We start from the raw sequence: 15,736 nt of genomic DNA on the forward strand, positions 1-15,736 counted from the left end.
AAATGACAAACTAAGCTTAACTGCACCAGAAGCTTTTGATAGATTAAGTTCTAATTCGTGTAACATCTCCCCTTTCTGAATGGAATCAGGTGAAACTGCTAGTTTAATCTCAAATGTTTGTATTATTTATTTGTTTTTATTCTACAATATAAATATTTTGTGGTATGTTTTCAAATTCTGTAACTTAGTAATATAACAGCAGTATTAATAATGTGCTACAAAGCATAAATTATTCCATTATCTTTTTAGAATTCATATTTTATTTACATGTCCTTTACATTTATATACCAAATAATACTGGTTAAAATGATCACTGTAAACTTGACTGTTTTCATAAATGCCATACGTTTATGACAACTGCTTATCTGAACAAACTGTATTTTCTCTGGCATTTTTCAGAAATGGCTGAAGTATTTAAGCTTGTATCTCAAGAAAAAAAAAGCATAGAGAATTGTAATTTCAACAGTTAGCTTGGCAACGTTCGTAAGCTGAGTATAAAATAATCCTAAAATAAAAAATGTAGTTTTCTTTCTGTGTATGGCTCCTCATATCATTAGTAGGTGAAGTTCTCCTAGTTGTTCTTGCATTTGTCTATATAAAAACGTTGAAGGATTTTGAAAAGAGGAAACTAAAGCAAATACCAAGTAACTTACATAGTCGTATCTGATGTCCTTGGCAGAGCAAAAACCATACCCTCATCTTTGAAGTCCCTCTCCACAATGTTACTCAAAAGGCCTTAGTCCTTTTTCAGCTGTAAGGCAGGCACATGTTGTTAATGAGAAATCTGCACTTAAAATACCTAATCCCAGGTAACTCAAGATGACTGAGATTTATCCCTAAGATAAATTAGTCAAAATCCTGATCCTTGCTCAGGCTGTTTTGTGTCATGTTGACCACAGTAAGCTCTAAAACAAGATCCCAACAGCTAGACTAGCTATCCTGAGTGCAAAGATGGTTTGGTCTGAGGCCAGAAACCTTCCTGCTCTGCGGTACTGGGGACAGGTGTATAGATGCTTAGAGATCCTTCGCACTCTGGTGGTGGTTGAGTGCCAGATACTTCTTTCGAGCACCAGATGGTTGTGTACATCGAAGAACCAAGTTTTGGTATTCATATACATAAAACATGGCAGATATTATAATAATTGACCAAGTCTGGCCACATAGCTTTTTTGATTTAGAATAGAAGCAAATGTATGTGCTTGGGGGGGGTATCTTGGGGTTTTCTTTCTGAAGAAAACATTCTCTCAAAAGAATAATCTTATATAGGTTACCTTGTGCTGTTAATTCAGCCAGTGCATTGCCTTCTTAGTCACTTGGGGCTTCTCTACAGAAATTTTTGAAACAAAGCAAAACAAAAAGTCATCAGGGATTCCGAAGCAGCTGCAACTTGAGCTGTAGGTATTTGGGTTGTTTTCAGTGTATGATGAAACAAAGGAGGGTGATTTCTTGTATTTATGGGATAAAGACGACTAATCCTATTGAGAATAGTTCTGTTTTCTGTACTTCATTTTTTATAATATCGCCTCTGGCATAGATGTTAAAAGATGGGCGAGGTGGAATAAGACATCATTATTGCAAGACACTTTCTATTTCCAGTTGATTGCCAACAATTTTCCTATTAACTGTCATTTGTCTTGCTAGGGATTTAATAAATAAGGCAAGACAGAAAGGTTCTGGCCTCGCAACCGTAGTTAGGTTACCATTGCCCTACCAGTGGTTTTACTGATTTTGCCCTGTCCTTGAGATCTAGGCTGCCTAGTTTGCTTGTTGTGTACTGATAGTGCATGTGTGTGTTTGAATTTGCATATCTATAGATATGATTTTCATGTAAGGTCAATTCATAATCTTTTTAACATTCAAACAAAACACTTAATGCAGCCATAGTCTCTGATTTCATTAAGAGGTAAGATGTTCTTAATCCTTGAATTTCATTTAATAAATGCAGTTGAAAGTTTGCATTATATTTTGTACTGATTGCTTATGCTGTAAGTTATGTTTAACTGCCCTGTAAACTATCTAAGTTCTGTTGGAGGGAATTACAGAACATTATATCTATGCTTAGTAAGCTTAGTATTTATGCACTTTGGAAAAATACAGGATGAACACTGACAAACATGTAAGAATTTTTTTTTTTATGGTTTCTTTCCTGTCTCTTTCCCTGGAGAACCTGTTAGCACAACATTCTCCACTTATAGTAGAAAATTCTTTCCTTGTTAATCCCCCTTTTTTTTCTCTCTATTTTAATGAAAAACTGTTTGCACTTCCCCAACAGAGCCCTCAGAGAGTTTGGTATGTTCTGCTGTTATTAAATTCATCTCCTGGTGGCAAATTGTGTCACCTCCATTCTTTCTGAGTGGTCGAAAATCTCCTTTTATTAGCAGCATTGATCACATTTACATTCCATGAGATGGTCTTTTAAGTACATCTACACTGTATTTTTTTAATAGAAGCCTTCAGATCTATTTCATGGCTACTATTTTAGAGAGCTGTTTTTCTCATTTTATTTTTGTGTATAAGATCTCATTTTCACATGGGTAGAAATAAAAAAAAAAACCCACCACCAAAACAAAAACTTGTTTCAATTTATCATATTAAAGAAGTGTGTAGCTTTCAATGTTTATAGCCAGGATTTCCAGGTTTGGATGACCATTGTTTTCCTTTGTTTAAATCAGCAGTCACACTAAGCATAAATAGATGTATTTGCAGATCTAGTTGATAGAAGTTTTTGAGCCCAGAGTCTCAGCACTAAGCTGCCAGATACCCAGCGTGAAATCCTGTGCAATGCTTCAGGACGTCCTCTGAGAAAGGAACCATTTAACAAAACTGCGTCATTTGCTCTGTTCACTTCTATACTAGGGGAAAATCTGGTGAGCTTTCAAAAGATTTTTTTTTTTTTGAAGCAATTCTGTCACCACGTTAAAAAGAAGAGGTGGAGTTAATTCATCTGCCTCTAGGAGTCATCCCAAATCTGAATACTGCTAACTCACTCTTTCTTGACTTGTGCATGGGATTCACAGTGCTGCTTCTCAGAATTAACTTTTGGGTTTTAAATCCAGTTGCTCGTCTGTTCATGCTTATCTCAAGCAATAAAGCAGCACTCCTTGCTTAAAGTACTGGCAGCACTCTGCTCCAGTTGTAACCCAGTTACCGAAGCAAGATAAAAGGTAGCCAAAAACAGCCTTCCAGAAACAAAACCTGAAGGACTAGTCTTGTCATTGCCAGTTACTAGAAACGCTTAACTGGTACAACCATTCCATAAATGACTTAGTTTTTAAACAAACAAAAAACAGGGCATCGTACTAAACCTAAGCAGATGTATTTGCAAATATAGATTCTTGAAACTCAAATCTCATCGTTAATTAAAAACTTTAAACATAGACTTGACTTTAATTCAGGCTTTTCTAGCCCTAGCCATCTGCAAAATTGTGGATGTCAGCATCTTACTTTGTTTGACATGTTAACAAGTTGCCAGATTCTTGTGTGTTGGATTGGGAGAGCTGTTCATTGGACGCTTTTTACAAATTAGTTTCACAGTAAAAATGCTGATTTTAGGGAATTGTACTTTGATATTTCTGCATGGCAAGGCCACATGCTTTCTTGGTTCCTCCAGAAGTGCCTCATGGCCTGGGGCCTGGCTGAGCCTGAGTTTGCAGTACTTACTGAGTGTGATGCCACCTTTAAGCTCAGATAGTTTTGATTTTTTTTTTTTCTTTTTGCCTTTCCTATTTACATCTTTCCTGAAGTGCTATGTTTGTGGACTGCTTTCTCTGAGAGGAAACTAGCAATGGGAATTTAATCCACCTTTATGTTGCTCCAGTATATTCAGCCTATTTTTACTCTCTAAAAACCTTCAGCAACTGACCAGTTCAGTTTAAATCAAATGTCTTACTTGAATTATTTCTGAAGATCAGTGAAGAAAGTTTCATGTTGAGCCCAATTAGAACTCAGAATTTACTAAGTAAGTTTAAACTCCAGGCTAGTAAAAGCATGCCTTTCCAGCAAGATACAGCTTATCAAGCATCTGTACGTAGATCCCATTGGATCTATGAGGATGTCCCTTAAATAAAGCAGATAAATAGCATCATAATCTCACTTCACAGTAGGTGCTAGACTTTACCACTTTACTGTTCCAAAAAGTGGAATCCAGGTGGTGGCAGAATGAAAACTAGGGGTGGGAGGAAGCAGGGGGGTGCTCTGAATCATGGTGTGTGATATTTAAAGGAGGACAAAAAAATGATGAGTATTTTTCAGATGTGCAGTTTTAATTACATAAAAATCATACAATTGCTGGACCTCTAGCCATAACAGATAAAATAATTATGTTATTCTATTATTTTCTTTGTAAAAGAGGGCAGATAAACTTTGTGTCAGGATTGATAAATTTATAAGGCTGAATTAAACATGACTTTTGTGAAGAGAGTAAAGCAATTGCTTTGTTTCTGATTTCAGATTAATTTCATTTGTCTCTGAGAAGTTAGGTTGTTCTGTAGGCATGTTCTGTTATAAACACTCTTTTAGTATACATTACGGCAGTTTTTAAAAAGAACAGCCTCAGACTTACTGTAAGACAGCAGTTAAAATATTGATTAAAATATATTTTGAATCTAAGAAAAACGCAAGACATTTCATTGATGAATATAATTTTATCTGCATTCCAATAATATTTTATAATTCTGACATTGCACATGATTTTCTTTCAGGATGCAAGGCATGCTGCAGAAGGAGAAATATACACAAAACTTAACCAAAAAATAGATGAATTTATTCAGATTGCTGATTATGACTGGACAATGTCTGAATCAGATGGAAGAGCCAGTGGATATTTAATGGACCTTATTAATTTTTTAAGAAGCACATTTCAAGTTTTTACTCATTTACCTGTAAGTGTTCAAAATTAAGTTTAATTTCAAACTATTAGAGCATTACTTTATTTTAAAATACTAAGATTTTCAAGATAGATGGGATTTTTGAATTGTGCACATACTGGCATATGTATTTTTAATTTTTTTTCAGTACAGATGTGTTTTCAGACGTGTTTCAGTATGTTGATGATGCTTACTCATGGTAATACTTAGAAAATACTTTCAAATGCTTTAGCAATATTGTTAACAACAGCTAATTTACAAATAGTGTAAGAACTCATGTGGTTTTCTAGAGCATCAGATGGCCTTTTTAATTAACCGTATTGGTTCTGTGTACAGATGCATTGACTCAAACAATGCAGAATTGGTGCAAATCCTAATATATAAGATTATGGAGGTCTTGGATTCTCCAAAGTTGTTTTTAGCTAAGTAGTTTTCATCAAAGAAAGTGATTTGATTCTAGTTAGCTGAGCTTCATTAAAATGAATCCTTGTTCATATTCAAATATATCCTGTGTTATTTTGTCTTGGGTAAAACCTGTTAACATGTTTTGTATACTAATTGTTGCATTCTGTTGTCTGATTTCCCCTTGCTTTAAGACAAAAAAGACTATTTCTAGTTTGATTAATCATCATAATAGCTTATAGCTTTATAGGTCTGGAGTAACTTCAATAAGTCTTTCAAGCTACATTTGCTTTTCATCAGCTTGTCCTTGGTTGCTGCTGTGACACTGATGTCCAAGTGCTTTACCCACATGCAATGCCTATGAATCATAGAATCATAGAATCATAGAATGGTTAGGGCTGGAAGGGACCTTCAAAGGTCATCTAGTCCAACCCCCCTGCAAGGAACAGGGATATCTCCAACTAGATCAGGTTGCTCAGGGCCTTGTCCAACCTGGCCTTGAACGTCTCCAGGGATGGAGCATCCACCACCTCTCTGGGCAACCTGTTCCAGTGTTCTGCAACTCTCATGGTAAAAAATTTTTTCCTAATATCCAATCTGAATCTACCTCCCTCTATTTTAAAACCATGACCCCTGGTCCTATCACAACTGGCCCTCCTGAATAGCCTCTCCCCATCTCTCCTGTAGGCCCCCTTGAGGTACTGGAAGACCGCTATAAGGTCACCCCGGAGCCTCCTCTTCTCCAGGCTGAACAGCCGCAACTCTTTCAGCCTGTCCTCATAGGAAAGGTGCTCCAGCCCTCTTATCATCTTCGTGGCCCTCCTCTGGACCCTCTCCAACTGGTCCATGTCCTTCTTATGTTGGGGGCTCCAGAACTGGACGCAGTACTCCAGGTGAGGTCTCACGAGGGCAGAGTAGAGGGGAAGAATCACCTCTCTCGACCTGCTGGCCACACTCCTCTTGATGCAGCCCAGGACGCGGTTGGCCTTTTGGGCCGCAAGAGCACATTGCCGGCTCATATTGAGCTTCTCGTCCACCAGTACTCCCAAGTCCTTCTCCTCAGGGCTGCTCTCGATCCATTCTCCGCCCAGTCTGTATTTGTGCCTGGGATTGCCACGACCCAGATGTAGGACCTTGCATTTGGCCTGGTTGAACTTCATGAGGTTGGTACGGGCCCACCTCTCCAGCCTGTCGAGGTCCCTCTGGATGGCATCCCTCCCTTCCAGCGTGTCGACGGCACCACACAGCTTGGTGTCATCGGCGAACTTGCTGAGGGTGCACTCCATGCCACTGTCCACGTCACCGACAAAGATGTTGAAGAGGGCCGGGCCCAACACGGACCCCTGAGGGACGCCACTCGTGACCGGTCTCCACTTGGACATCGAGCCGTTGACCACTACTCTCTGAGTGCGGCCATTGAGCCAATTCCTTATCCACCGAGTGGTCCATCCATCAAACCCATGCCTCTCTAGTTTAGAGAAAAGAATGTCGTGCGGGACAGTGTCAAAAGCTTTGCACAAGTCCAGGTAGATGATATCCATTGGTCGACCCTTGTCCACCGATGCTGTCACCCCATCATAAAAGGCCACCAAGTTGGTCAGGCACGATCTGCCTTTGGTGAAGCCATGTTGGCTGTCACCCACCGCCTCCTTGCTCTCCATGTGCCTTAGCATGGTTCCCAGGAGAATCTGCTCCATGACCTTGCCAGGCACAGAGGTGAGGCTGACCGGCCTGTAGTTGCCCGGGTCCTCCTTGTTCCCCTTTTTAAAAATGGGGGTTATGTTCCCTCTCTTCCAGTCATCGGGGACCTCGCCAGACCGCCACGACTTCTCAAATACAATAGCCAGTGGCTTGGCAACTTCATCCGCCAGTTCCTTCAGGACCCGCGGATGGATCTCATCAGGTCCCATGGACTTGTGCACCTTCAAGTTCCTCAGATGTTCCCGAACCTGCTCTTCAATTACAGTGGGCGGTGGTTCATCCTCACAGTCCCTGCTAGTTCTTTCCACAGCTTGGGCAGTAAGACAGGAGACTTTATCAGTGAAAACTGAGGCGAAAAAGTCATTGAGTACCTCAGCCTTCTCTATGTCCCGGGTAACCAGAGCACCAGTATCCCTCCGGAGGGGGCCTACGTTCTCCTTGGACTTCCTTTTGTCCCCTACATACCTATAGAAGCTTTTCTTATTGCATTTTATATCCCTTGCCAAATTTAATTCCTTCAGGGCTTTAGCCTTCCTCACTTGATCCCTGGTCACTCGTACAGCTTCACTGTATTCCTCCCAGGCTATCTGTCTCCGCTTCCACCCTCTATAGGCTAACCTCTTCATTTTCAGTTGGTCCAGGAGCTCCTTGCTCATCCACGCGGGCTTCCTGGTCTTTTTGCCCGACTTGTTCTTCATCGGGATGCACCTCTGCTGAGCTTGGAGGAGGTGCTCCTTGAATGTGGACCAACTTTCCTGGGCCCCTCGTCCTTCCAGGGCTGCCTCCCATGGCACTTTGCCCATCAGGTCCTTGAAGAGGCCGAAGTCCGCCTGCCTGAAGTCTAGGGCACAGAGCTTGCTGTATGGTTTCCTTGCTGCCCCATGGATCTTGAACTCCACCGTGTCATGGTCACTGCAGCCAAGGCTATCCTTAAGTGTCACATCGCCCACCAGTCCCTCTCTGTTCGTGAGCACAAGGTCGAGCATGGCACCCCTCCTTGTCGGCTCCTCTATCACCTGCAGGAGGAAGTTGTCATCCACGCATTCTAGGAACCTCCTGGACTGCCTGTGCCCTGCCGTATTGTCTCTCCAACAGATGTCAGGGTGGTTGAAGTCTCCCATGAGGACCAGGGCTTGTGACCGTGAGGCTGCTTCTATCTGGCTATAAAGCGCCTCATCAGCTCTGTCCTCCTGGCCAGGCGGCCTGTAACAGACCCCTACTGTAACATCGCCTGTCCGTCCCCGTCCTCTAATCTTGACCCATAAGCTCTCTGTCAGCTCCTCCTCCAACCCCAGGCGAAGCTCCACGCACTCCAGCCGGTTGCTGACGTAGAGAGCGACACCCCCTCCTCGTCTCCCCTTCCTGTCCTTTCTAAAAAGCTTATACCCCTCCATGTTGACACTCCAGTCATAGGAGTCGTCCCACCACGTCTCCGTGATGCCAATAAGGTCGTAGAGAAGAAGAAAGAAGAGAAAGTCCTCAATGCATAGAATGTTTTGAGGCTCCAGACTGGAAGTAAAAGATAATTTCTTTATGTGCACAGCAAGGTGTTGAAGTTGCTGGCATAGTGGGCTTATCTGGTCTTCCAAATCACATGTGAAGAGGCTGTGATTCTTCAGTCTCTTTTTTTTTCTTTTTAACTATCTCAAAGATGTAACCTACTCAAAAGGTATCGCGTAATATTGATGTCAATGCGATGTGTGAGGCATATGCTTCTGTGCCAAATCAACAATTAAGTGATTTTTGATAAAGAATAGCGAGTTTGCTAGTTAAAATCATTGTAACGTAACACGCAAAACAGTGTGAAAAAATGACACTGCTCCTCAACGGCCATATGCATATAGCAGTTAAGAGATGTGCAGCTTCTAGAGAAGGATGTATGTTGCGATACAGCTGTTTGGAAATGAGCCGCAGACAGAACGAAGTAACATGTTAAAAGGGATGGAAAGAAGCAGCTCTGGCATTAGGACTTGAAAAGTGTGAAAGGAATAAAAACATGCGCTTAGGGGTGCAAGTCAACCTTTGGGAAAAGCTAGTTCCTGTGAAGAGGTTATTTGGTAATTTCAAGCTGTGGTCAGGTAACAGGATGCAGAACTGTATGGACAACTAGTCTGGTCTGGCAAGAGGATTCTTGTAATTTTTAACTTATCCTGTGTGCCAGTCGCTATTCTAGCTGGGCCAATTGTAGATACATACAGTCCTATGAATGTTGTTGTGCATGAGCTGTGGAGGTTATATGAAAACGTGTATACAGTTTCATTATGGTGATTCTGGTTAGATTTGTAATAAGTTATTTTCGTTAAGAGAAGAATTATCGTAAATGCATTTTTAAAGATAAGCCCAGATCTAGGTTCCATAACTCATTAAAATAATAAGTGCTTTGGAGTGCTATAGTTAAGATTTGGATTAGTTTTAGTATTCCTTTTCATTGATGGATCGTTCCATTAATGTCACAGTGTCATTTCCATACTAATTTTTGTATGGCTGGCAGAAACATTCCACTGCTCAAAAGAGTTTCTCATAATCTTTTCTGTAAATAAAAATCAAAGAACAGAAGTCCTAGTCACCGGCTGTAATTTTATTAAGGAAAAGAGCAGGACAAGTAGAGGAACCTCTTCTCTTCCTACCTTAGCGTATCTGATCACGTTAGAGGGCATTGTGCTAGGGCTAGGGGCATTAGTTGGTCACGCTAGTTCTCCGTAGTCTCCTTCAAGGGTCACTCACTTTGTCTTTGATATTGTTTCAAACTTGAGTCTTCTTGTAGAAGTGTTGTAATACGTTCTTTAACAATGTTTTTGTTGCGGTTGTCGGGTGCCTGTCGTTAAGAGTCTAGTTTTATTTTAGCTGTATGTGTAAGCTGTGTGAATGCACAGGGATGTGTCTCCTTTTGTGCTTCCATGTGGGGCTATACTGAAATATTTCTGTACCAGTGTAGATGTAACTTTTAAAAAATACATCTTATGTTAAATACCTATTTTCTGCAATTTGTATTATTTTTGTTGGAACATTAGTAATGTAAATTAGGTAAACCGTCATCTCAATTTTACTGAACCTGCACACTTCATGGGACAACTTAGTTGGAGTGTGATACCTCCATTGAATCACTGGAAATGTCTTGCATCTCTGAAGCTTTTTTTTTTTCTCCTCCTAAGTTTTACATATTGGTTTTCTCCTCTGTGCTTGTGTACTGTACTTAAGAAACAGTTTTGGAAAAGGAAATAGCTTTATTCCACCCTCCAGTTATATTACCATTAGATTTGTTTTAAAATTTATTAATGGATCATGTTACATTTATATTCTTCTTGTACTGAGCCATTCTAAGTCTTCCTTGAACAAAGTGTGTTGATGACATACAGATAGGCTCTGTAGGCCAAGACAGTAAACATGGCTTTTATTTTTTAAACTAAGTATTTTGGAATGCGTTATTACTTATAATGAAAACTTTCTGGAAAGGCATATCAACAGATGCTTCATCATTTGAAATTTGCTACTTTGATATTTTGGTTTATAGTTCCTTATTACAGAAAAACATTTTATTGCCAAATTAGTATTATTTAAATTATAATCTCTTTGTTATGCCTCAACAAAATACTATATAAGTTCACAGGTTTAAAAAAATTAATTTAAGGAATTATGTAGCTGTAATTGTTCTTTTTGAAGCTTTTCCTTACCTTTTATTGCTACCAGTTTTTTGTTCCTTTTTTTTTGGATGTTGACAGTACATCTTAATTTTTTTTTGTTTTGATTGCCTTACTGGTTTCCTTCTCAGAATAACAACAATGACCATGCAGCTATGTCGGTAAGTAGATGCGAGATGAAGAAAAAGCATGTGAACTGAAAAACTATGAACTGCCTGCAGGCTTATTGCTTCAATTTTTAATCATTTAATAAAAAGACCCTTCTGTTTCACTGATGACTTGGCGCGTACCTTGTGTAGTTGCATGCAGGGATCAGGTTAATTACTAACGTTGGACTTTGGTACACTGGGACAGCAGGAGCCCTAAAAACCTTGCAGAAGGTTGGTGGGGTGTGCCTTGCATCCCAAATGAGATAATTTAGAGAAGACTATGAGACCTTTTGGAAGAGAGGTCAGGTATCAAAATGCAGCTATGAGACATGCGTACAGAGTAAGGCTAGAGTGATATAACAGAATAAAGAATCAGTGAAAGTTCCATTGTTTCTCTGCTGCATCTGCCTGGGGTCATGGGAATGTGTGTGCTCAAATTTATTTTTTTTTTAAAGAAGATGATGGATTGCATTTAAGAATTCTTCCAAGCCCCAGTTACTTTCAGGTCATCAATTTTTATATAAGGAGTTTATTTTGATTTGGCATAAGCATTTCCATGATAATTAAAATGTTGAAATTAAGTCTATTCTCTTAAGAGTGGCTTCTGAATACTGAATTTCTGAACTTACTTGTACTGATTTTCTCTAATAACTCTAATGTGATTGAATCTTGTTGCTGTACACTGCTTAAGTAAACAAATGTACACTGTGCTGTTCACTGTTTAAGTGAACAAATGTGTAAGGCACTTAGAGTACACAGTGTGGAAATAAACTCGTTCATTGCTACAGTATGGAAAGCACTTGTCTGAGTGAACTCGGTGATTCTGGAGAGAGGACCTAGCTAGTGGGTTTCCAAGTTGTTAGAAGCCTAGAGCACACAGGTTACCAATGGAGGTTTAAGGAGGTGGATTGTTTAGTCTCTTAAAAAGACGGCTGGGGAGAGACCTAGTGGCAGCCTACAACCTCTTGAAGGACAAATACAAAGGTGATGGAACCAAACTCCTCTTGGTAGGACTGACAAATTCACATGTGGCTCTGGTCACAACTTGGGAGATGAAGCTTTGACATTAAGGAAGAAGTTTGCATGAAGAGAGCAGTGTGGTGTTAGAGGAGGTTATCCAGAGAGGCTGTGGAGTTCCCATCCTCAGTTGTTTTGAAGGCTTGGCCAGAAAAAAGGACAACAGATTTGAACTAGTGTTGACAATAGTCCTACTCCAAGTAGGTTCATTGCTTGTTCGTTCCAATGGTCATATTTCTATGATTTGAATACTAAGCCTTATGTTGAACTATCAAGCTAGTAAGTGTCATGAGCACTAGGAATATTGAATATTTTGTGTAGCAGTATTTCCTGTTAATGTTGAATAGGTGTCAGCGTGCTGGTTATGTCATGACCAAGCACCACCAGAATTTCGGAGATGCAGAGAACAGAGGCTACATTTGCTTTTGAAAGGTTATAATTTGTGAGACATGCAGCTTTTAACAGTTCTGTATTCTAAAGTCACAAGACTTGCATCTTCTGAGATTATCGCTGTTTTCAGGTTCTTTTACATCCCATTTTAAGTTCGTATTGCAATTTCTAGTGCCACTAGATACTTTGAATCAAAAAGCAAATTAAAATTTCATTATACAGCCGTTAATATCATGAAATCAATTGGGTGATCAAATTTGTTGTTAAGGACTTGCATTTTTTAGTTTTTCTTTTGAACAGTTAAAGAAAAATCGTACCTTTTATTTTCAGATCAGTTAATTATAGGGAGAACATACATAAATATTTTTAATCTAAGTTTAGAATTAGTTGAAGTTTTAGTCTAGATATGTGTTTGGCCAGTATAAAGTTAGTATTGGACAACTCTTTGGAAAATAATGACTATTGAAAAGTAAGTTACAAATTACTTTCAAGTAGGAATTTTTTAATATTTTCAGTAGAATTTGATGTAGAGACTGGAAATAAAGTGAGTCTTAAAAGTTCTGTTAGTATTTTTTAATATACTTGGGTTTTGTCAGTAGTTCAAAAGTTAGATTTTAGTCCTGATATTAAGTAATACCATGCTTCAGTTATTATGACTGATAAAATCTGTATGTTTAGTTTCTTTGCATTTTCGGAAAGTTTTTCATTATGTCGTTTCATATTGTTAAATTAATTCTTCAGCTTAACTTCTTAAACGTGACAGATAAGTTTTGTTATTTCCTTTTATGCTGAGGATGGCAGTTTGTGGTTTTTTATTGTTTCTGTGATTGGCAGCAAAAGCCTAATTTCACAGCTTGCAGTGAGGGTGAAGGGGTGGTGATTTTCTGCAGCTATATTCAAAAACTGTCTATCAACAGCCTCCACAGGCGACTTAGAGAATGGGTTTTCTTACTGATTTCTCCAAATGCTGCTTCATGCTGTCTTTGATTGGCACAGCCTGGCAGGGAGGATGGATGAATCTGTCACTGGCCGGTTAATTGTGTTGCTGGTCTCAGCCTGACATCAGGTCTTTGACTCCTAAGTGGCTCAATACAAAACAAATTAGCAGATTGTAGTCATATTTCTCATTCTATATGCTTTGACTTTGCTGAATGCAGTCCATAAATCATATTGACTGACACCATAGTGAATGATGAAAGCTGCTTTTGAGACAGCTAGCATGGGTCTTAGACAGCAGTACTGGGAAGGTGCTGTGGAAGGATGCATATGGTTGACCCTTTGGGAATTTCCTAGGAGCCAAATGCCTCTTTGCTGCAATTGTTCTTAGGAGAAAAGCTTTTGGGTTCTATAAAAAAGGATTTAATAAGTCAGCAGATTCTCTTTACAAGCTTCTTTGAAATATAAGAAGTTTGTCTAAGGGTTTTCTCTTTTTACAATCTTGTATTTCAGCAAAATGTGGAGGCTGTGAAAAAAACAGTTGCCTTTAACACTGTTAGCAGGTGTTTTTGCTTATAGAATAGAGTCCTTGTTTTTTAAACTTTACATTGGTTGAATGGAAGAATAGGTTTTGTAGATAGCAGCAATTAGCATAGATATAGCGGAGATAATAGTGGTGTCTCCAAATGGGAGGCAACTGGAGCAAACGTGAGAAGCCTGCTGGATTTCTGCATGCTATTGAATATGGGTATTTAATTGCTAGATACAGTAACTAAGGCCACCACCTTCTTAAAAAAAAATAGTAGTAATTAAAAAAGCCCAAACTGACAAATAATAGACATGAAGAATGTTTTCAAACTGACTGAGATTTGTTAATTTCCAGAAAAGAAACATGATCTTGATATGTTCACGAATCCTTAAATTTCCTCTTCAAAATACATTATGAAAAAATGTCAAGGAATTGAATAATTGGTGGATGGTGGAAATTTGGAGGGAGATTTTTAACTAGATCTCATTTGTCAAACGCAAATTTGAATTTTGTTCTTTTTCTGAATATAGTACATCCAACATTTAGAACTGGGAAGCACTGAATTTTGAAGAGGATAACAGTAAAGTTCGCATTTCTCGCAGTTAAAATTCAGCATTTTGATTGATATACATAGCTTCATTTTTTCTCTAGATAAGAAAATCCAGGGAGTGTATTGAGTAAGCATGAAGTGTATATAGTAAACTTCTATTATTTGTTGATATGTCATGGGAACAATAAGCCTGTAGTTCAAGTTACATAGTTGTAAATAGTTTAAATGTTAGGATATTTCCATTTTATGGAATTTTAAATTAAGCATTGAACATACATGTATTGATACTTATTTATAAGTCCAAGCGGCTTTCACCGTGTCATTTCTGTATTGTAACCATTATCTTGTGCTCCAGTACTATTGATATTTGCCAGATTGTAACAATCAACTACAGATACTTGCCAGAAATATAAAATTCTGTCTTTTATTTAAAAGAACAGAGGAGTACACATAGTTTGCAGATAAAATAAATTGAATGTTAAAATTTTTCTTGACAACCTATTAATCTGGTTGAACTTATGTTATAGTGGCAGCATAAATAGGACATGGAGCTGATTTGATGGAGCAGTACATTAAACAGATATGCACTAGTTGTTCCATTAAATCAAAATGACATTTCCATCAAGTATCTAAAATCTACTGCACTATAATTAAATTAACTGTGGCCCATTGATCCCCCTTCTCACCTCTTTTCCTTCTTTTTTCCCCTTTTTTAACTCTCTCCTTTTTTTTCCATTCATATTGATATTGTTCTGCCTGGAGAATAGAGCTGCATGTCTCCCAGTGTAATTACTGTTGGGTTTGGGAGACTTTTAAGCATGCTGTTCTTGCATTGTTTCTTACATTCCTTGTTGTCAGTTCATCTGTTTTGGTCAAGAATGTTATTTGCTTTTCCGAGATTTTCAATTAAGAAACTGACATCTCATTTTAGATATAAAGCTTCTAACAGTTCAAGGTGTCCTAATGCTAAGGAGGTATTAGCAAAAGCTATTTAATGTTTCGGTGTGACATGTGAGGAGAGTGAATGCTTTCCATTGTATTGTCTACATTTTAATTACGTTTTAACAATGAATGGATTTTTTAATGTATGAAATATTGAGGGCCAAATTTGCTTTCTGTTATATGTATATGAAAACTCAATGATATGAACAAGTTGCCTTGTAAAGAACAAGATCTGGCTCTTCAGATGTTGGAGCAGAACTTTCCAAACGTTTTGGAACAGTAAACTGCTGTCTATCCTTACCTTTTTTCAGTGCTTTTATGTTTTTCGGTGAGTCAACAGTGAATTGATCCACCTGACTTCGCAGAAAACAGCTGAGGAACCATTGCTTTAGAGAATAGGTTTCATCACTTTACTGATGGATATAAGTAAAAATGATAGTGGTCTGTGCTCCAGTAGATGCATTCCGTGATTATGATTTCTTTATGTAAGCGTGTTAATAGTTACTTTTGTTTTACTACGTATTGAAACATAGAGGTCAGTTGAAAAGCGTGGTTTAAGTACATCAAACTACAGAGATTCATATAATTGCATTTGAAAGCCAAGATCAATCTGCTTT

At 38.6% G+C, this 15,736-nt stretch overlaps 1 protein-coding gene across 5 annotated transcripts in view; it reads left to right on the forward strand.

Annotated features, from left to right (window-relative positions):
* The window catches only part of EXOC6 (exocyst complex component 6), a 98,793-nt gene that overhangs the window by 48,962 nt on the left and 34,095 nt on the right, over window positions 1-15,736 (forward strand). For 3 of the 5 annotated variants that reach the window (XM_086616957.1, XM_086616959.1, XM_086616958.1), the window contains one exon: window positions 4,701-4,880. In XM_086616957.1, the coding sequence (XP_086473083.1) occupies window positions 4,701-4,880 (180 nt within the window). Of the gene's footprint in view, window positions 1-4,700; window positions 4,881-10,737; window positions 10,768-15,736 lie in introns of all 5 variants that reach the window. The other 2 variants (XM_086616956.1, XM_086616955.1) reach the window with 1 other exon arrangement.

Source organism: Tauraco erythrolophus, chromosome 9 (genome assembly GCF_009769465.1).
Source record: "Tauraco erythrolophus isolate bTauEry1 chromosome 9, bTauEry1.pri, whole genome shotgun sequence".
Lineage (NCBI taxonomy): Eukaryota > Metazoa > Chordata > Aves > Musophagiformes > Musophagidae > Tauraco > Tauraco erythrolophus.